General features: G+C 38.0%; 1 protein-coding gene across 1 annotated transcript in view; it reads right to left on the minus strand.

Moving 5' to 3' along the window:
- Positions 1–9,470: 9,470 nt before the first annotated feature.
- Positions 9,471–23,365, minus strand: part of Ltn1 (listerin E3 ubiquitin protein ligase 1) — a 52,436-nt gene continuing 38,541 nt past the window's right edge. Inside the window, exons 22-30 of the mRNA XM_090348376.1 lie at positions 22,577–22,790; positions 22,016–22,253; positions 21,146–21,220; positions 20,455–20,641; positions 15,536–15,707; positions 14,342–14,562; positions 13,210–13,404; positions 11,566–11,733; positions 9,471–10,525 (exon numbers count right to left, since the gene is read on the minus strand). Coding sequence (XP_090204502.1) covers positions 10,463–10,525; positions 11,566–11,733; positions 13,210–13,404; positions 14,342–14,562; positions 15,536–15,707; positions 20,455–20,641; positions 21,146–21,220; positions 22,016–22,253; positions 22,577–22,790 — 1,533 coding nt within the window. The 3' untranslated portion in view covers positions 9,471–10,462. The remainder of the gene's footprint in view (positions 10,526–11,565; positions 11,734–13,209; positions 13,405–14,341; positions 14,563–15,535; positions 15,708–20,454; positions 20,642–21,145; positions 21,221–22,015; positions 22,254–22,576; positions 22,791–23,365) is intronic.

Raw genomic sequence — 23,365 nt, forward strand, 5'->3', positions numbered from 1 at the left:
TGACATGGTGTTCATTTCATCATTAATTATAGTATCAAAACAGTGAATCCACCTAAACGCTGGTCAGAAATGAGATTGGTTAAATTTCAATATATCCACTTCGCATAACATGCAGCCATAAAAAAGGGTTCAGGTCTGTATATTCTAAACCAGAGGAATCCATAATGCCTTACTTGAAGTGAAAAGTGCAAGTTGCAGAAGTTTTTATCCTGAATGCGCATTTTCGGAAGAAAACTTCCGAAGATGAATACCATGTAGGGTCTTTAACTCTGGTCATGTCATCCGCATTTTCCGTGATGTTGGAGGGTGGACAGTGGATTTCATATGCTCAGCCAAGTGGTGACTCTAGTTGCCACTGGTGCACCAATCATGGTTTTCATTCCTTGAGGCCATTAACTCATCTTGATGCCTCCTGTGTGACTGTCAAGTGCCTTTCTCTTCCCTAGCAATGTACCTTCCCCATCCAGCCCCGTATCATTATTCAGTTTGCAGGGATCTTGATCACTTTCCCTTTCCACAAGATACTTCAATAATTTAAATACTGTGTTATGAATTAAGATGGAAGATTTTTATAGTAGGAGGCTGGCATTAGGTAGAAAGTCTAATAACACGGACTTCCACTTCAGTGAAATTAGTGGGATATAGTAATGTGGAAAAAGTTGCAATATCCCTTCCAAGGTGAAGGATAAGTAGTTGCATTAATCACGCCTAAACCAAGACATGAAATACTTAGATTTTTTGCTGTGTTTTTGAGACAATACGTATTTTGGTATGATGCCATCAAAAGAATGCTTTTCAATCTCCTAGATCAAGAGAAGGTTCTGTGACTGGTCTTGGCTGTTCTGCAGGATGTTCTGCCAGTTAGGCTCCTGTGGCCTCACGAGGCATTCCCTACAAAGCTAAAGAGACAGGTTATTTGCTCACAGCCAGCAGACAGTGGTGTGACGTATGTTGACTGGCACATTCCTGGAGAAAATGAGAGGCACAACAGAATCAGTGGTCCAAAGCAATTCTGAAATTCATCTGGGCAGGTGTTGGAATAGTTTTCGAATAGTCTTTCTGAGATGAAACGATAAACCATGGATCTCAGTTCTATCTTCAAATGACTTGGTTCTGCCAAGAATTTATTGTTCCATTTTCAGTACATGCAGCATGTCCTTACCTAACTAGGTTTTCCACGCTAGTTTCTGCAGATAGTTTAGAGATCCAAAGTCTCTTTTCATTTTGTATTCTCTGTATGAAAATAGGTGATATTTGTTTTTGTCACTCTGGATTATTTCATTTAACATAATTTCCAGTTCCCTTTTCCATTTTGTTCTTGATGGATGAATAATACTTCACTATGCTTATGTATTCCATATTTTTTCCATTCATCAGCTGATGAGCCAGGCTGATTCTAAAGTTTGGCTATTGTGAGTAGTATTGCCAAAACATGGGTGTGCTAGTATCTTTTGGGTATGTGGCAAGAATGGCAGAGAAGGGTCAAATAATGCTTCTGTTTTTAATTGTTGTTTTTTAAAGAACACCTATACTGATTTCCATTGGTTGCACCCAAATTACATTTCACTGCAATGCACTACAATATACTAACGTATATTTTGATATTAGCTGTATTTTCAAGAAAGGCATCTTGGCATCAGCTGAGATTAAAGAGATTAATGCAGAACATTAAATGATAAAGTGTATTATTTGAATGTGAGGTACACCTTTAAAACAGAAGATCTTTTTGAGGGCTAGGAGCATAGCTTAGTGGTAGAATGCTTGCCTGCCATGCACAAAGCCCTAGGTTCAATTTCCCAGTACCATATACTCAGAAAAAGCCTGAAGTGGTATTGTGGTTCAAGTGACAGAGCACTAGCCCTGAGCAAAACAACAAGGACAACAACAAAACCCAGAAGACTTTTTTTGACCCAACAGTACTGTCTTTGATCTTTCTGTGTGTGTGTGTGGGGGGGGGTGTTTTAAGTTTAAATCCATGTAGCCTGATAAAGGCGCTAGAGAAACTAAAGTGAAAGAATTTGAAATCTAAAAAATATACTACACAGGCCACTCAGAAGCCCTTTTCTTACAGATTGAACAGAAATTTAAATTACAAACAAAAATAAATGGAATCTTCAAAAGCAGACCAAAAAATTCCAAATAATATTTCTGGGATATCACCAAGATCTTATCTTAAATAAGTCTTGTTCTTTTATTTATATTTTTTTATTTTTTTTTTGCCAGTCCTAGACTTGAGCTCAAGGCCTGAGCACTGTCCTTGGACTTTCTCAAGGCAAGAGCTCTACCATTTGAGCCTTAGCACCACTTCTGGCTTTTTTCTATGTGGTACCGAGGAATTTTGAACCTGGGCCTTCGTTCATGCTAGGCAAGCACTCTACCACTAGGCCAAACTCCCGGCCCAAGTCTTGTTCTTTTAAAAACAAACTCAGAAATGTCATTCTAGATCTCCAAAATGCCACCAACATCTTAAAATTCTGGCCTTCAAGGGAAAAAATAAAATCTAGACCTCAAGATAAAATCACTTATCCACATAAACATAAGACCAAAAGATAAGAACAGTAAACTATGATTAATGATAACTGCAAACAGAAGAACAATGAGGAAAAATTAATGTCCTATCATGTCTAAAATAGAGGACAACTTTCTAAAATCCAGAAACGCTACCCCAGGAGAATTAGCACTTTACAGGTTCCAACGCTCTTCTAAATTCCTAAATGTTCTTCTCAACTCTTCATACATAGATGGACAAAATAAGGACATATGAGCTAGGCGCCAGTAGCTCATGCCTGGCCTGTGATCTAAGGATCACAGTTCGGGGCCAGTCCCAAGGGAAAGTCTGTACGACATCTCCAGTGAACCACCAAAAAACTGGAAGTATCACGGTAGCTCAAGTGGTAGAATGCTAGCCTTGAGCAAAAGAAGCTCAGGGACAGGCGCCAAGGCAGAGAGTTCAAGCCACGGAACTGGCAAAAAAAAAATACTTTTTTGGGCCGGGAGTTTGGCCTAGTGGTAGAGTGCTTGCCTAGCATGCACGAACACCCGGGTTCAATTCCATGGTACCACATACTTAGAAAAAAGCCAGAAGTGTTGCTGAGGCTCAGGTGGTAGAGCTCTAGCCTTGAGAAAGTCCAAGGACAGTGCTCAGGCCCTGAGCTCAAGCCCAGAACTGGCACTAAAAAAAAAAAAATTACTTTTTTTTGCAGGGAAGTAGATGAATCTAGAGAATCATGTTGAGTGAGACAAGTCAAGACTAAAGGAACAAAAGACGCATGGTATCCTTAATATGTAGATATTAGATCCAAACAGTACAAGAGCGAGGACTCAATATTTGCGTTCCCAATGCTATGCACATGGTATTGGAAATATAAACACAACTACATAGACATAATGTTTTATTACATAGATTAATATGTATCTATGACATACAAACCCTCAGCCTAATTTTAGTTATGTTCTAAAATCTAAGTGCCAGTGATTGTATATAGAGATTCCCTTTCTGAATACGTGTTTGTTAAACATGTCATTTGAAATATGATGTAAAAATCATTATTAATAAATTCTTTAAAAAATATTTTTAAAGGAAATATTACTTCTAAGTGCAGCATGACAGAACATTAGATCCCTCAAAGTACTAGGTAAAATCACAAAAATAGTGGAAATTTCTATGAATTTATTAGCTATTGTTTAGGAACATTATCAAGATGTACTTTTTTTGATATAACCAATGCTAATACGTAGATAGAGAACTCCCAGGTAAAATACACTTCAGGATGTCATCTACATATAACCAGAGTATAGTTAATCCGAAACACACCTACTTTATTTGTGTGTGTGTGTGTGTGTGTGTGTGTGTGCGCGTGCGCGCTATGTTGTACACACCTACTTTATAAGAGATGCAACCAATAGCCAGTAAAATGCACTATAATGTCAGAATTGTTATAAATAAGACTCTAGTCTTAAGTAAAACCCCTTGGAACTGAACTTAAGGACCTAGACTAATTCTTCTTAGATCATTATAAATCTCTTTTTCTTTTTGTCTGTAGTTAGGTTTGTACCAATCAGTACAATGACCACTAGCCATATGAGATTTAAAATATGTAAGTGTGAATAAGAAACAAAATTTATATCTTAATTTAACTTAAAATGGACACTTGATCCAGTTACTAAAATTTTCATTGTGCTAAGAACAACTAGGGTGTGTTAATTTACTGTTTCAGCCATAAATTTTCTGAAATCTAAATACAGATCAAGTATCTCCAATAAAAATGTTATATCCCTATTGAAATACATTATCAATTTGAGCTGCACATCAGACCCCAAAAACTTATTATAAAATATGTACAATTAAGAGTTAAAAGCTTTTATATTGATTACATGTTGAAATAACATTTTGGATATGCTGAGTTAAAATGTGTAATTTCATTCTTACATATTTAATATGTGGACTCACAAAATGTAAAATAACACATGTGGCTCACATTATGTTTCACTGAATGGTGCTTAGTTAATCCATGCTTTCAGACAAATCTACTACCCAGGGGACACTTGGCAATGTGTGGACATTTCATTGTTACACCCAGGTTGGTGCACTGGGATATTGTGGACACCAAGGATGCTGCTAAACATGCAACAATAGACAGGACCCTTCCACAAAGCAGATTTATGTAGCTCACTATAACATGACTACTGAAATTCCTCTCTGTATTTCTCAATAGCACAGCACACATTAATACTGCAATATTACAGTAATGACTTGCCTTTCTTTGTACCAGAGACACTGCAGCAGACTAATTAGCAGAGTTCCATTTAACTGGGTGCTGGTGGTTCACACCTCTATTCCTAGCTACTCAGGAGGCTGAGATCTGAGGATTGGGGCTTGAACTCTGTGCCTGTCCCTGAACTCCTCAGCTCAAGGCTACCACCCTACCCCTGGGCCTAGGCATTGTCTCTGAGCTCTTCTTAAGGCTAAAGCCCCTTAAGAGTCTCAAGTTATTTAGTGCCACCAGCTGGCTTTGATGACTTTGAATTGTGACCCTTAGATCTCCGCCTCCTAGTTAGGATTACAGGCGTGAGCCACAGCCACAGTGCCTGCTGGGTCATGGGGCTCTAACTTGGCCTGGGCCCTGTCCTTAAGCTCTTCAGCTCAAGGTTATTGCCCTACCCCTGGGTCTGGGTTCTGTCCCTGAGCTCTTCAACTTAAGGCTACCACCCTAAGGTTGAGCCAAGGCCCCACTTCCTGTTTTCTAGAGGTTAATTGCCTAAGGTCTGCCAAAAGGAAACTCCATGCAGTTCAGAAGAGGGTTTATTGTGTGAGGAAAGAGCAAACCAAGATGGAGTCCTGTGGAGCAAGAGAGCTTATGGAAGGAAATGAGAGATTATATAGGAGGGAGGGGTGTGGCACAGCAGACATGAATGTGATCTCAGAGGATGGGGAAATACCTCAGACTGGGGGACCTCCCACTGCCCCCAGGAATGTCACTTGCCAGGATTACAGGTGCTGGGTGGGAATTTCCAGGGTGCAGGGGGAGCGCGCCAAGGGAAGAAGCCCTTTCTTCCAGGTGGACCTAACAAATTGGAAGTAAGAGTCTCAGGTCCTTTTGTGCTGGGGCTGGCTTTGAACCTCGATCATCAGTTCTCAGCCTCCTGAGTAGCTACGATTACAGGAGTGAGCCACCATTCCTGGATAAAGAACTTTTATAAGATTAAAAAATCACCAGGGCCGGGAGTTTGGCCTAGTGGTAGAATGTTTGTCTAGCATGCATGAAGACCCCGGTTCGATTCCTTGGTACCACATACATAGAAAAAAGCCAGAAGTTGTGCTGAGGCTCAAGTGGTAGAGCTCTAGCTTTGAGAAAGTCCAAGGACAGTGCTCAGGCCCTGAGCTGAAGCCCAGGACTGGCAAAAAATTAAAAAAAAAAAAATCACCAGGTACCAGTGGCTCATGCCTGTAATAGTACTTATTCAGGAGGCCGAGATCGGAAGATCCTGGTTCAAAGTCAGATTGGGCAGAAATGCCAGCCTGAGCAGAAAAATCCATGAGACTCTTACCTCCAATAAACTATTCAGAAAAAGCTGGAAATGGTCCTGTGGCTCAAGTGGTACAGCACTAGCCTTGACCACAAAAAGGCTCAGGGACAGTGTCCAGGCCTAGAGTTCAAGCCCCTGGATTGGAAGGGTGGGAGGAAATTACAGAGGTTTAAGTGATCCAGTACAGTCAGACATTTTTGCCAGTCATAAAAAAATGCAAAGAAGAATAATTAGGTTGCAGGAAACACCTAGGGAAACACCTGGTCTCACTAGGTACATGAGTGACGAGCAGGTGGCTCTTTTAAGTCTGACATTTTCCTAATTCTCCTAAAGACACCCATTATAAAAAACAAACAAACAAACAAACAAAAAATCATCGGAGGAGTCACTGGATATTTATTGGAAGATATAGTCAAGAAGTCTTGAAAAAAAGCAAGATTAGAGAACTATTCACAACTAATTATAAAATTGGTTTGGGGAGGGAAAAGGAGGCAAGTACTGGTTTGAACACAGGGTCTTGTATTCACTCACTCAGCAGGCACTCTATTACTTGAGCTACACCTCAGACTTGTTTTTTTGCTGGATTGATTGATTAATTGATTTGCCAGTTCAGGGTCTTGAACTCTGGGCCTGGACACTGTCTCTGAGCTTCTTTTGCTTCAAGGTTAGTGCTCTACCACTTGAGCCACAGTGGCACTTCCAGCTTTTTCTGTTTATATGGTACTGGGGAATTAAACCTAGGGCTTCATGCATGCAAGGTAAGCACACGCCCAGCCCTTTGCTGGGTATTGTGGAGACAGTCTCATATATATTTCTGCTTAGGCTGGCTTTGAACTACAATCCTCTGGATCTCAGACTCCTGAATAGTTATGACAAAAGATGTGAGACCTTGGAATCCAATAATATATAACTAATTTTAGCCCCAATTTTTTCATGAATGCAGATGTGGTAAAATGTAAAATCTTATACAGGAAGGAGTTGTCCCAACTTCAGAATGGTGAGCTGATTTCAGAGAGAGAAAGAGGAGAATACACCAGGGAGAAATACAAAAGAGTAGCATTTTATTTAAAAATCAGAAGCAAACATGGCAAAATAGTACGTGAAAAGAGCATTAATATTGTTGTCTATATTTGAAATATTATATGGTACAACAATCAAATGATGACATTAATTATTCACACCACAAAGGTATACCAAGTAATAACATTATTTAAGCCACAGAACCAAATGTATATACATTAGAGCCTGAGAAAGAAGAGCCAAAAGTGAATTTTAAAATGATAATTTTGGTGGGCGCAGTGGCTCATGCCTGTAATCCTAGCTACTCAGGGGCTGAGATGTGAGGATCACAGTTCAAAGCCAGCCCAGACACTAAAGACCGTGAGACTCTTATCTTCAATTAGCCACTAGAAAACCAGAAGTGGTGCTGTGGCTCCAAGGGGTAGGGCGGTAGCCTTGAGCTGAAGAGCTCAGGGACAGCGCCCAGGCCCAGAGTCCAAGCCCCACGACCTATAAAAAAAAAAATAAATATATAAAATAAACTAAAATAAAATGGAATTCTACTTTAAATTAATAACTTAAATCTCATGCAATTTTAAAATGTACTTATGCTACAATTTTAATGGCTGCTGCTCTGTCAAGAGTTATCAACACTATATAAATAAAACTTTATTGTGATATTCTGAATTCCAGTCGTATTTTGGAAAACTCTTTCCTTAGCATATAAACAGTAATAAGCTTTACAATTATAGTCACAAGCCTTTAGAGAAATGTATTGAGTCCTAAATAGGAAGAGTAGTTAATTAATTACTACTTAGTGTTCCATCAAGAATCTGATGTCTTAATACCCCTATGGAAAAATAATGATCTTATTATTCCCTTTCTTTTCTACTTAGGCTTTGGGTCAGAAGAAACAACACTGAAAAGGTTATAAACAATGATTCATTGTAAAATAATTTTAAAGGAAAATATATATAATTTTACAGGGGAATAACACAGTCCTTTGGGACTGCTAAGTCAGAGACAGACATAGAAAGATAGAAAATATTTTAAGAAAGGGTTAAGAAGAGGTAGTAAGATTTTGCTATCTGTTCATTAAGATACTGCCTCTTTGAATCTCAAGTCTAGAAGATAATAAATATTACACAGAAAAATTTAGGAAACAAAAACTGGTAGGCAGGGCATTATAACAACAAATCTACAACTCATAGGTATATTTCACTCTGAACTATGATCTTCTGGCCACATTCATACTGTATCAGTAACAGTCACGTTACCCAGTTGATAGCAATCAACAACTTTATTTGACTGAGTAGCTTTTTTGCCAATTTTTTGGCAATACATTGATTTAACCAGACTCTTAAGAACTGGACATGGTTTTGCATGAAGTGGAAGACTGTAATAAAATTATTCTAGGTTCAATCTTCCATACTTCCACTTGGAACACAATTTTTAAAGGCTATAGTGTTATGGCAAAAAGCAGGTTTTCACCTACTCAAATACTTTGGCATTTTCTGCTTAATTTTATTAACTAATAAAACCCTTAACATTCATTTCTGAAATCTGAAAACAATTAGCTCCTTGTAGCTCTTCTATTGTGTAACCACAGCTAATAAGAATAGTAAAATTTGTTTACAAAATTGAAAGCTCATGCATTTTTTTCTTTTTTCTTTTGTCAATTATGAGGCTTGAACTAAGGACAAGGCACTGTCCTTGAGCCTCTTTGTACCCAAGACTCGTCCTCTGCTAGTTGAGCCACAGCACCACTTCTAGTTAGGGAGTATTAGAAATTTCTGCCCAGAAAGGGCACAGTGGCTCACGCCTTTAATCCTAGCTACTCAGGAGGCTGAGATCTAAGGATCAAGGTTCAAATCCAGCCTGGGCACTAAAGAAGCTGAGACTCATCTCCAATTAACCTCTAGAAAATGAGAAGTGGGACTTGCCTCAAGGGTAGGGTGGTAGCTTTGAGCTGAAGAACTCAGGGACAAAGTCCATTCAAGCTCCAAGCTCCGTGATCAAAAAAAAAAACAAGAAAGAAATTTCTGCCCAGGATGGCTTCAATTGGAATCCTCAGATGTCAGCCTCCTGAGTAGATAGGATTACAGGTGTGAGCCATAGTGCCTGGCTTTCCTTGCAGTTTTAAACATTAGTTTTTCATTAATATTCAAATTTCAGTAGGATTTATTTCTTCCTTCTTAAGACAGGGCTACCACTTTGCTTCACAAGTAAAATAAATTCTTTTCTTCTCAAATCTCACACTCTGAGGACTAACTCAAGGAGGGTAATGAATTCATTGACAAATTTACAGTTCGAATTTCATTAATACATGGAAATAATTCTTCCCCAGCAAACAATGTTACAAATTTAAGTTTCTGAAGTTAGAGGCAACTTAAAAGTTTGATATTTATTCTTTTTTTTTTTTTTTGTCAGTACTGAGGCTTGATAGAGGCAACTTAAAAGTTTGATATTTATTCTTTTTTTTTTTTTTGTCAGTACTGAGGCTTGGACTCGGGGCCTGAGCACTGTCCTTGGACATTCCACAAGTCTAGCATTCTACCACTTGAGCCACACCATGACTTTTGGCTTTCTCCGTGTATGTGTACTGAGGAATCGAACCTGGGTTTTCATTCATGCTAGGCAAGCATTTTACCACTAGGCCACACTCTCAACCCCGATATTTATTCTTTTACATGGGATTTCAGAACATACTTAAAATACCATAAGATAAGCTATATTAATAGTTTAATGTCACCTATGTCATTAAAATACAAAAATCAGAAGATACTAATTTTGCTCACTTAACAAAAAAACATCTGTAAACATCTGTAGATGTTTTAAATCAGCTCTCTCAAAACTCATTTGATAGTTGGATGCCAAGGGTGGCTCATGCCTGTAATGATACTCGGGAGGCTCAGGGTTGTGGTTTGAAGCCAGCCAGATCGAGAGAGTCCTTGAGATTCTTATCTACAAATAACTATCAAAAAAGATGGAAGTGGCTCAAGCGGTACAGCAAAGAAGCTCAGAAACACAGACACACAGACACACACACAACCTTCATTTAGCCTTATACTGGGTATGTATTAGAAAACAGATCAACACACTCAATGGGATTTTAGATTATGTTGTATAATGTTTTCACAAATTTCAATTCTATAATTTAGAGTATTTTTCATTTATTTTTAAATATACAAAGAGGTTAAATCATTAATATAAATATTTTCTCTCAAATATGTAATATTCTTTTGCAAAAAAAAAGTTTCCAAACATTTACAAAGTAAACCTGATTTTAGGATTGCAACATTGGGCAAAATAATTTTTCAGAGGTCCTATTTAAAAGGAATGCTCACCAGCCTCCCCACACGAACACATTAAGATGGATCCAAATCCAGTCCCTTTGCCTGATTTATTTCAGGGATCACTTCCAATGAAAAAAATCTCAGAAAAAGGTTTCACGACATAATGGACAAGTGGACTTGTTGCTAGATGTAAACCATTTGTACTGAAAAAGAAAAAGTTGTAAATGTTAAAAGGACTTTTGAAAGCTGTCATCTCACATATATGTCACCTTACATATATCTATGTTAACATTCAAATGATAAATGTTCAAGTTTTCTCCCATCCCTCTATGTCTCCAAAACCACACAACTAAATAGTACACTATTCTATCCTATTTAGACTCCTGCACAAAACCAAAAAGGAATAAAGAGAGTTCCTATCATGCAAAAGGACACAGTGGCAGCTTCCTTCTCAATACAAGGTTGGAAAAGGACAAAAGCTCTGATGCCAGATGGTCCTAGTACTGCAGCCTCCTTCCAGGCTCTTCATCTCACAATTCTGTGGGTTTCTGAGTGCTAGGAGCTCTATTACAAGCATTCATTTATTAAAGCTCTTTAGTGCTATCAGTCTCAATAAATTACTGATGAGTTTTTGCAAATACTCAAAGTTCATGTTACTGTATTTTTTAAATTAACTACCAGTAAGAGCACAACACACATCTCTGTTCTCTTTTTTTCTTTTATGGCGGGCCATGGGGCTTGAAAACTCAGGGCCTGGGCACCTTACCCCTTGAGCCACAGCGCCACTTCCCCTTTTCTAGTGATTAATTGAAGATAAGCGTCTCAAGGTCTTGGCCAGCTTGATGGCTCATGTCTATAATCCTAGCTACTCAGGAAACTGAGATCTGAGGATCAAGGTTCAAAGCCAGCCCGGGCACAAAAGGACCTGAGACTCTTATCTCCAATTAACCTCTAGAAAATGAGAAGTGGGGCTTAGCTCCAGGGTCAGGTGGTGACCATGAGTTGAAGAGCTCAGGGACAGGGCCCGGGCTGAGTTCAAGCCCCATGACCGCCCCCCCCATCCCAAGAGTCTCACAGTCTTTAGTGCCCAGGCTAGCTTTGATCCACCATCCCAGGATCTCAGCCTCCTGAGTAGCTAGGAGCCACCAAACCCAGCTATATCTGTGTTTTGTTTTTGTTTTTGTTTTTTTTCAGAGTTAAAACATTTCACAAAAAATACAAGTTTGCTGCTCTTTACACTTACCAGGCAGGCGGAATGGAATTTTTTCTTGCATGTTCTACAGGCTTTTTTGGGAAGAGAATAGTTGAAACCATGTATGACTGAGAAGCATATCATGCAGTCTTCAACTCCCTCAAAACGTTTATCTACATTATTTTTCCATAATGCTAATCCTTCCATAATACTTCCATTCTGTGAGAAAAAATAAAAACATTCACTATATGCTGAAGACTACCAGTTACTTCCATTCACCTCCACCAAAAAGGAAAAAAAAATATATTCCTTTTTTTTTTTGGCCAGTCATGGAGCTTGTACTCAGGGCCTGAGCACTGTTCTTGGACTTTTCTCAAGGCTAGTGCTCTACCACTTGAGCCTCAGCCCCACTTCCGTTTTTTTTTTATGTATGTGGTACTGAGGAATCGAACCCGGGGGTCTTTGTGCATGATAGACAAGCACTCTACCACTAGGCCAAACTCCCGGCACCTCCTTTTTTAAACTTCTTTTTCCCTGTGCTTAGCTATGAAGTAACGGCCTCATGAATTATGCAAGGACTCATTTGCTAGGCAAGAGCTCACCATCTAAGACACACACATAGCCCAGCCGGTTACTTGTAAGATATGGCTCCACTTTTTGCCCAGCACACACCTACACTGCCAACCACCCATTTCAGAATCCCAGTGGTAGCTGCAATAACAGGCATGGGCCACTGCATCCAGCTTCTCTTCATTGAGGACTCAAGACTTTTCTGTCCAGAATGGTATGGATCAGAGATCCTCAGTCTCAGCCTCCCTCACAACCTAGAATAACACAAATGTGCCACAAGCCAGGCATGGGTTCTCATGAATTTTTCTGCACAGGTTGGCCTTAAACGGTAATCCCTCAGCTTCCCAGATAGCTAAGATTACAGGTACAAACCACCAGCACCCAGCTTTCAACCTCGCAAATTATAAAGTTGAATCATTTAGAAAAAAATTCTGCTTGGCTATATTCACTTATCTCTTATTCTATAAAAGCTGAGTTTATTTAAAAAAAAAACAAACTATGAAGTTTTAAGAACAAATATAACTTTTCTTCATTAGACTTTAAAAGACTTTTGAGCCAGTACTCCAAATCTATGGTCCCAGTTTCTCTGATGAAATTCTTTGTATTAAACTATTTAGATCAGCTCTCCTAACTTTAAAATGAATATCTTATCTTCTACATTGATCTGTTCTAGCTCCACAATGATGATAAACATATTTATTTTATTTTTCTTTATTGTACAATGCCTGAGATATAGCCCAATGTAAAAACTGGGAAAAACTCAAATTATTTAAGGGTCAAAGGTCTTTCAGAATACAGATTTTCTCTAACCAAAGGGAGTTGAGATGTAAGTAAAAGTAACTCCGAAAGTATCCATTAGTCTCTTTCTGAAAAGTCTTTCAACTTAATTTCCTTAATGCCATATATTGCTTTACATCTCTACAACTTCAATAAAGTCAATCTCTTTTGCACATCACTAAGTAACTTACAAAGCCTCAAAACTTAAAGCAATTTTGGTATGTATCTGTGTTTAAGTAAGAATTTTTTTATGTATTCCCATCTGACACAGAAGTGTTGTATTTTGGGCTCACTGCTTTTCAAGTAAATCGTGTTTCTAGAAATCCACATGTGTAAACAATAACCTACCTGGTGGGTGAGGTAAGTGCTCAACTGCAACATCCAGTTCCGCCATTGCTGAACAGCCACCCCAATTCTCTTCCCACTTTCCACTGTTATTGAACCCAGGGGATAATTGGAAGGCAGCTGTATTACAAGTTCAATGACGATGTCCTCAATTGTGTAAGTAGCCATAACTTCTCGAGTAGTAGCTCGAGCTTTAACCTACAATACAAGAACAACTCTTTTATCTAAATTTCATTCTGCCACTTGAAAGTGTCTTAGGACTGGGATTTTAACTGAGGGTTTTACAACTGTTAAGAATGTACTCTACCACTTGTGCCATGCTCTGGACATTTTGTATTTTTCAGATATGTTTTCTGATTTTTGCCCAGAGCTATCCTCAGATGATCACCTCCTACCTATGTCTCTCATTTATCTGAGATTACAAATGTGCACCAAACACACATGACTTATTGGATGAGATTGGGGTGAGAGAGTCCTTGATAACTTTTTGCCTGGGACAAGCCCCCAGGTAACTGAAATAGCAAAAAACATTTTGATAGGTTAACTTTTTTTTGCCAATCCTGGGCTTGAACTCAGTGCCTAAGCACTGTTCTTAGACATTTTTTGGTCAAGGCTAGCACTCTGCCAATTGAGCCACAGTGTCACTTCTGGCTTAATCTGTGTATGTGGTTCTGGGGAATCGAACCCATGGCTTCATGCATGCTAGGCAAGCGCACTATCACCAGGGCACACTCCTGGCTGTTAGGTTAACTTTTTAGCAGATAAAGACTTTGCAGAAGAGAAAAAAAAGTAAATATTGATTTATTTTCCACATGAATCATTTAATAAATAGGTTTTAGACCCTTTCATGTTTTATGGTAATTTTCATGACCTTCAAACTTGGTTTGAACAAAATATGTTGCTCATAGAAACTATATCTTATTGTATTGTATAGATAAAACACTTCTGAGTAAATTATACAGTATTAAACATTACTTGCATGTCTAGCATATGTGTGCAATACACAGAATGTGAAAATAAAGTAGGCAGACATATATATACTCAATGAAGAGCTGTGATTTGTAATGCTATTAATAATGAGTGATATAACCAATATTCAAACAAGTTTTCCAGACAAAGTCAAGACAATACTAACCGTCATGCCATTAAACAGCTGTGTACTTGTTTGCACAGAAGATATTTCTTGGAAAGAAAGAACACTGCTAACATACTTGCTTGTGAATCTGTCTACAATGTTGAAAACACGCTTCTCACTGCTATTCCACCACAACCTCACCATGGCAGGCAGGTCCTTCAATGTCATATGATAGACTGAGCAAGCCAAGTGTGGAATCTGGTAGGAAAGAGTTGATGTTCCTGAGGAAAAAAACATTCTTCATTAGTGACACATGCTTTACATAGAATAAAAGATTCCAATTAGTGTTTTTGTTAGAAAAGAATCTTTGTAGCCAACCAAAAGAACATATGGACTTTTGTGCCCGGGCTGGCTTTGAACCTTGATCTTCAGATCTCAGCCTCCTGAATATCTAGGATTACAGGCGTGAACCACAAGTGCTGGGCTTGGATTTGAACATATTTTTTAAAAGTAGGAAAGACTCGGGCTGGGAGTTTGGCCTAGTGGTAGAGTGCTTGCCTAGCATGCACGAAGACCTGGGTTCAATTCCTTGGTACCACGTACATAGAAAAAAGATGGAAGTGGTGCTGAGGCTCAAGTGTTGAGCAAGTCCAATGACAGTGCTCAAGCCCCGGACTGGCCAAAAAAAAAAAGGAGGAAAAATTAAAATTTCTCTCTTCTATAGATAAAAAAGGCATCTAATCTTCTTTAGTTTTCCCAGAGCTCAGTGAGCTGCAAAACTTCTAGAATAACCACCTCAATATGCACAGACTCAGATCATCCTAAGATTGCCAGGGTTTTTGAAAATTCCTATTCCTAGTAAACACCTGTTCTTAGTAAATTCCTATTCATAGTACAGCTAGATATGTAAACAATCTCTCAGCTAAAATCTGCACTTCCAGTAATAGATGAAATTGTCATTATTTTTGCTTTCTGCCATTATTTTTGTTTCTGTAACTGAAGACTACGTATTTATTTGCCTCCAAATAATCCCATAACAAATCTTTCAAATCAAATATAAAGTACAATATAACAATCTGAAGCTTTGAAACTTTTTTAAGTCTTTACCACCTCACTATGAGCTCTAACTGTCCTACTTAAAGAAGTTTGCAAACTCATCTTAATTTCATGTTCCACTCACACTTTGGAAAAGTACTGTACCACCTAGTTTGAACTGCATCTCCAAGAAAGGCCCTAACCATGTGTGTCACTAACCTCTAATACTCAGCTGCAGCTCTTCAGTGAAGAATGTTTTAGGATCCTTACTAGAGAACTCAATAGCTGTCTCTCCATAGGTTGGATTTTCTGGCATCAGTCTGAATAGGTGATAGAGTAATTTATTCAAACTCTTTGTTTTCCGAAGGTACATGGAATACAGAGCTCGAAGCTGGTAGAGAGCAATGAATTAAAATTTTAGTTACTCAATTAGACCAAAACAATCCATTATAAGAAACAAACCTCACTACAAGAAAATACAAATAAAATTAATTTCAGCACTTCAAATTATATGGATGAGACCTGGGGCTGCAACTCACTAATAAATGTTTGCTGAGCACAAGGCACAAGGTTCAATCACCAGCACTGGGGCAAAAAAATGTACATGGGAGAATGCTATAAAATGTCTACTACCTCCTTTCCAAATGTGCCATGTGCTTTAAGTATGGCACTGCTTCCTTTTCTTATAAATGAGTACCTTTTCTCACAAACTATCACCTTCTTTATTAGTAGACATATGCTCCTAACTTCTTTCTAAACTGTCTGTTAAAATGTTCACTTTAGCTTAGAGTCTCTTATTTTGGCCAAAGAAATCTATTCACCATTCCACAGAGATGATTCAATTTTCTTCCCACATCTTCCACACATTCCTTCCACACCGTGGTCCCTAATCTTGGAAATTCCTAAGTAAACTAATTCCAGCATCATGTCTAACCTCCTATCAAACACTACAGTAACCTCTTAGGACAGAAAACACGAATGAATAATTCAAACTGTCTTAGGTCTCCTCTCGATTGTTTTAACAATCATGAACTATAATCTAAAAATACGGATTTCTGATTTTTCCTTTAAAAGCAGGAAAAATCTGGCCCCAATGGGAAAAACATGATCACCCTCGAATACTTGTGCATTACAGGCACTTCTTGCCAAATTTACTTTGCAGTTCTTTAGTATCTACATCCACTTTAACCTGACTTCTTCTATATTATACATCTACAGTTCAAAAACAGCACTTTTTGAGCTCTGTTACTACTCAACTACAAGAATCTAGCTAAGGAATTTGGCCAAAGTACCTTTACAAAGGAGAAATCTGGGGAAACTCCTTGCACTGAGTAACCAAGTGTAGCATTGCCCACAGAAGAACTTACTGGCATTTTAGGTCACTGAGGCAACATGCTCAAGACATGCCACAATTTGTGCAGTTGGGGACTCCTACTAAAAAGTAACCAGAATATAATCCGAAGAAAGCGGTGAAGTAAGCCCAAATTTTATGACAGACTGTAAAACAGCTGGCCAAAATAATGACACAAAAGGAAGGACAAGTAGAGAAATGGTTGATTAAATATGATAAGCAAATCAAACAGGATCTCCACTTCCCATCATGGTTAGGGTGACAAATCAACTTGGTCCATTGAGATAGAATCTCACAAACTTTTTATCCTAAATGGCCACAAGTCACTCTCCTCTTCAACTCAGTATGCTGATTACAGGTGTGAACCACCACATTGGATCCATTTTTTTAAAAATTTTGACATATAATGTAGAAATATTTAACAGATTTTTTTATATTTTTTATTGTAATTAATAAAAGGGTTACATGATATTTGCCAGATATTTAACAGATTTTATAATCATATGCACTACCAAGAATAACAGCTTTCTGCCTCTCAATTCTTTTTTTCATATATTTTTTTATTGTAATTAATGGAAGGGTTACATTCTATTTATCAGATAGAAGGTACATTACTTCACAATTTACTCAGTGTCTCATGGTGTTGTGCTCATGGGTAGGTATACTACCACTTGAACCACTTATCCAATCTTATTTTCTTTGTGATTTTTCAGGTAAAGTCTCTTTGTTATTTCTGTCCAGGATCTGGCTTATATCATTCTTCTAACTGGTAACCTCTCTAAGATCACAGGTGCACACTACTACCACGCAAGATCTGCATTCTTGAGATAAGGTCTCAAACTTTTTACCTGGTTTGGCCTCCAATTATGATCCTGTGAATCTCTGCCTCCAATAATATTTCTAGTCTAAACCACAACACCTAGCCTTTTTTTCCTCCTCTTTTGAGACAAGCTTCTCACGATGCAGTCTAGAACTGGCCTTTAATGTATGAACTTTCTGCCTTAGTCTCCTGAATGTTGGCTTACATGCATATATCACCATATGTGGGCCTTCTTTTTTTTTTTTTTTCCCTTTGTGGGTCATGGGGCTCGAACTCTGGGCCTGGATACTGTCCCTTAGGTCTTTCACTCAGAGGTACTGCCCTACCCCTAGGCCTGGGCATTGTCACTGGGCTCGTTAGCAAGGCTACCATTTTACCCCAGGAGCCACAATGTCACTTCCCCTTTTCTAGAGATTAACTGGAGATAAGAGTCTCTTAGTCTTTTGTGTCTTTAGTGTCCGGGCTGGCTTTGAACTGAGATCCTCAAATCTAGCCTCCTGAGTAGCTAGGATTACAGGCATGAGCCACTGTACTCCAGCTGTGGGCCCACTTTTTAAAAAAGATTTCTTTAGCCAGGCAGGTGGCTCACGCCTATAATCCTAGCTACTCAAGAGGCTGAGATCTGAGGATTGAGGTTCCAGGTTCAAAACCAGCCTGGGCACTAAAATCCATGACACTCCAATTAACCACTAGAAAACCAGAAGTGGCACTGTGGCTCCAGGGGTAGGGCAGTAGGTAGCCTTGAACAGAATAGCTCAGGGACAACACCCAGGCCCAGAATTCAAGCCCTATGACCAACACCCCTCCCCCAATTTTTTTCTTGTTATTATCCAGATGATGTACAGTGAGATTACAATGACTCAGGTAATGAATGAGTACATTTCTTTTCATACTGGATCCATTTTTTTTTTTTTTGCCAGTCCTCTTTGTTCTTTGGTTTCTCAAGGCTAGAGCTCTACCACTTGAGCCACAGCACCACTTTTTTTGGCATTTTTCTATGCATGTGGTACCAAGAAATTGAACCCAGGTCTTCGTGCATGCTACGCAAGCACTCTACCGCTAGGCCAAACCCCCAGCCTTGGATCCAATTTTTAGTAAGTTGTTTTTAAATTCTATCTCCAGATCCATCCAGTATTTTTTACTAGGATTTTCTGTTCAATGTTTATTCCAGGTCTCAGGCTCAATAATAAAAGCAGCTGTATAGTTTTCTGCACTCTTGCTCCCACCCTGACAATTAAAAAGGATGATTCCTAGCCATGTTCCTAATTTCTGAATGTAACATGATAAAACGAAGACAGAAAAAGAAAAGCAAGCCAGATACCTCCCACCTATAATCCTAGCTATTCAGGAGATTGAGATCTAAGGGTCACAGTTTAAAGCTACAGTTCAAAGCTAGCCCGGACACTAAAACCCTTGAGACTCTTGTCTTCAGGTAACAATCAGAAAACCAGAAGTGGCACTGTGGCTCAAGTGGTAGAGCAATAGCTTCTGCTGAAGAGCTCAAGGACTGAGACTAGGCCCAGAGTTCAAGCCTCATAACCGAACAAAAAAAAAAAAGAAAAGAAAAGAAAAAAGAAAGAAGCAGAAACCTCAAACTGCTGTGGTTTTTCAGAGATCAGTAGTATTTTAAGAAATTAATGTAAAAGCCCAACAGACTCTTGAAGTACATCCTAAGCAAATAAAACCAGTTTAATAAATCACAAACTAACTGGCCTAAAAGAAAGTAAAGCCAATCTGTTTATCAATTAGATCAATGTTGCCTCTATAATTTTTTTCCTCTTGACTACAACTATGCAAATGTGTAGAATGATAAAGTATGGATAAAAGCCAACAACCTGATTTATTATAGAGTTGTGAAAAATAAAGTCAGGTGTAGTGTGTCTGCCTGTGCCAGCTTTCTAGGCCATCCTGTACTGCAAGACTTAGAGTAAGAGATCCAAAAAAAGAGTAAAAGAAATACAATATGTTCCCAGTTGCTTCCTAACCATGAAGAAACAGTGACATCTTGTGGTTGCTGGAATCTTTTGGAGTAAAATAACTAGGATATTTTCACCATTTAGAAATTAAGTTTCAATTACTTTTTCTGACTACCTATATCCAAATAGGTAAATTTCACTGAAATTTCTATGACAATCTGAAGTTGGCCTCCCAAAAAGCAACATCCAATTCCAATTCTTTTGAACTTATTATAATGGTAGTATAAAATTAAGTTATACAGGCTGGGAGTTTGACCTAGTGGTAAGAGTGCTTGCCCAGCATGCATGAAGACCCAGGTTCGATTCCTCCCTACCAGTGCTCAGGCCGAGTTCAGTCCCCACACCAGGCAAAAAAAAAAAAAAAAAAATTAAGTTGGGTGTGGTGGCTCACACCTGTAATCCTACTAGCTACTCAGGAGTCTGAGATCTGAGGATCAAAGTTCAAAGCCAACCCCCGCACAAAAGAACCTGAGACTCTTATCTCTAATTAACCTCTAGAAAACAGAAAGTGGGGATTGGCTCAAGGGTAGAGTGATACCCTTGAGCTGAAGAGCTCAGGGAGCTCAGATGCTCCAAAGCACCCAGGCTAAGTTCAAGCCCCATGACCCACAGGAAAAAAAAAAAAAAAATATATATATATATATATAAATAATGTTATAAAAGTATGGCTCCCTTCAAATAAGACAGAGTAACTATATTCATCAAATGGAAGAAAATTAGTCCAGCCACAGTTCAGAGACTAATCATTTCGGAGAGAAAAACTAATATGGAAGCAGAATTAACTAATAACTTTCTATTACTAGCTTAAAAAATATTCTAAACTTGGGTGATGACACAAAATTTAATATAATCCATTTCCCTTTTGTTTCTGAGGGAAGAAAAGTGTTTAGAATAGTAATAGAAAAACATATTATATCAGAACTGTTAAAAGTTGTCACATTAGTTTGACGTCCAACAGTGCCCCTTAACCAAAAATATCAGATTTATTTACCTGAGATGAAGCAGCTTTGAAGAATGTAAGTATTAATTTCCAAGTGAGGAGATATCCCAGGACATAACAGAAGTCTTCACTCAGTGGCTTAATAGTAATAATCTGTCCAACAGGAATACATCCCAAGACATTTTCTAACAAATCTTCTAGAGTGCTAAGAAGAGACATCAGCGCCACCGGTGGTGATCTAAGCAATGAGTAAATGGTATAATTTTCTTTTTAGTTGTCGTTAACAAGTTGCCAATACTTCAAACATTTTTGAAAGATCTTCCTCATTTCCAAAAATGGCTTAAAATGCTATTATTTCATTTTACTTTCCCTGTTAAAGCCTCCTAACTTAGTAGTATGAAAAAAAATCACAATCACTAAAATTTATCAAAAGGATACTTTCTGAATCATAATATCATATTTCTTCTCAGGAAATATCACATTTATGTTCATTCATAACACTGTAAGTTAATTTCCTTCTTCATTTACTAATTGTTGAATATGTCAGCTAAACTTGGTTCCACATCAAAGGTTTTACAACCTCTAAAAGCTGTAAAGCTCTAAAAGGTCTTCACTTTCTACACAGCTTTCTAGTTATCTTATTTTTACAGTGGCCCTCTTCTGCTTGCTTCTTTCTATTATTCAAGTTTCATATTATTCCACAGTAAGAACTTAATGAGTCAAATTATAGATATATTCTTACAAGGCTGGTTCTTCTTCTTCATCTCCATATGACTTTAGATTATCCTGATCATATTGTGGTAACTCAGGCATCAATCTAGAAACAGATTATTTTAAAAATACTTTATACAAAAATGTCCATTGTTTAATCAATACTTAAGAACAGAAAGATTAAGAGTTGTTGTTCAGTTGTAGGGCTTTGAACCCGGGACCTGGGCACTGTTCCTGAGCTTTTTCCACTCAAGGCTAGTGCTGCCACTTTGAGCTGCAGCACCAATTCTAGTTTTCTGGTGATTAATTGGACATGAGAGTCTCATGGATTTTCCTGCCCAGGCTGGCTTTGAACTGTATTCCTCAAATCTTAGTCTGCTTAGTAGCTAGGATTACAGGTGTGAGAGTCCGGGACTGAGCTTGAATGAATCTATTTTTTAAAAGATTTAACAACTGGCATCATCCCACCTAGTTGTTTACAGTCTGAATATAGTCTGGTCTCTTTTGAATGCGTATGTATGTATGTATGTATGTATGTATGTATGTATGTATGTATGTATGTATGTGTGTTGTGTGTGTGTATTCAGGTTCTAAGCATTGAACTTAGGGTTTGGGCAATGTCCTTATGTTTTTATTTGGCCGGGGGGGTGGGGAGTAGGCTTGGTTTGATTTTGTTTCTTGTTCAAAGCTAGTGTTCTACCATTATTTCACTTCTAACTTCTGTTAACTAATTGGAGACAGGAATCTCACAGACTTTTCTGCCTAGACTGATTTTGAACCACAGTCCTCAGATCTCATCTCCTGAGTAGTTAGGGTTACATGCATGAGCCACCAATAGAATGATAAAAATAAATAAATAAATATATAGTATTTATAGGCTGCCTTAGTTGGACATTCTTACTTGTAGAGCATATGATAAGCAGCAATTTGCACAGGTCTCGCTCTGAAGAGAAGTAATGGGACCAATGTATTCAACAAAGTCTGGAGATAAACTGGCAAGGCTGTTTTTTGGCCAGCAATCAATCTTGAAGGGAGTTTGTGACTCAAAAGCTGATCCTTTGAGATATATGTTAATGTTTCACACATGGGCTTCAGCACTGCATTTTGAAATGATGTTTCAGACATATCTTTGTTTTTTCCTGATAAAATGAAAAGAAACGTAAGTTAATAATGGCAGTTGATGGATTCACAATCAAATGAGATTAAAACTAGACATAAACATTTTAGAAGATTGGATAGCAACAGGAACTGAATGAAAAGAGGTTCTAGTTACATAATCCAAACATTATTTAAATTACTCTTACGTCCATATGCAACTTCTGTGCCATAAAACAACAGCATATAGGATACTTTTCTTTCTAGCCCTTCCTTTTTGCTGATTTAACCATTTTAATGTTTTTGTTTTAAATTGTTAAATAAGTTATTTTCAATGAATCTTACTAGTATGTTCTTTTCTACTTGCCTGTAACAGTGACCAAAAGAGGTAAAAGCAAACTGTGGATGCCTTGGGAGAAAAATTCTTTCCATTCACTGAGTAGATTTACAGGAAGATTGCCAACAGTATTCTCAGTTGCTGAATCAAAAAAAGCACTGAGATCACAGGCCAAATCACAGCTGACACAGGCAAATAACTGTACGAGTGGAGTAGAATACAGTGCTTGATTTTCATTTGTTGTCTGAAGAAAAAAATAGAAACAAAATAGGTATGCATACTTTCTACCATAGTACTACAAATAAAATGCAAAGACATATCCTACTTTACTTTCTATGAATTTAAACAAACAAAAACACTTGGAGTGTATAGTCTCAGGAGAAACAGGTATTTTACAACAAAACAATTTTCCTTCAAAATTACCTATTAGGAAACCACAGAAATGTCACTCACTAGGCACTATGTTGAAAATGAACTATACAATTTGTGGGTAAGGCTAGGAGGGAAAAACTGGGAGAGAACAAAGGAAGGGGTGACACTGTCGAAAAAGAAATGTACTCATTATTTGACTTATGAAACTGTAACCCTCTCTGTACATCACCTTTATAATACCAACTAAAAACAAAAAAGAAATGCAAAAAACTTAAAAAACAAAAACATCAGAATCTTCTTCCCATGAACACAATACAACACCATTCTTTGGTAAACTACACTTGTCTCTACCAAATAAACTTGAGAGACCAAACCTGAACTAAACTTTATCTATGGACCTGGAAAATGTTTCCATCAACCTTCCATTCAATAAAGCTTAAGGAAGAC

Source organism: Megascapheus bottae, chromosome 1 (assembly GCF_031878675.1).
Source record: "Megascapheus bottae isolate mThoBot1 chromosome 1, mThoBot2.hap1, whole genome shotgun sequence".
Classification (NCBI taxonomy): Eukaryota; Metazoa; Chordata; class Mammalia; order Rodentia; family Geomyidae; genus Megascapheus; species Megascapheus bottae.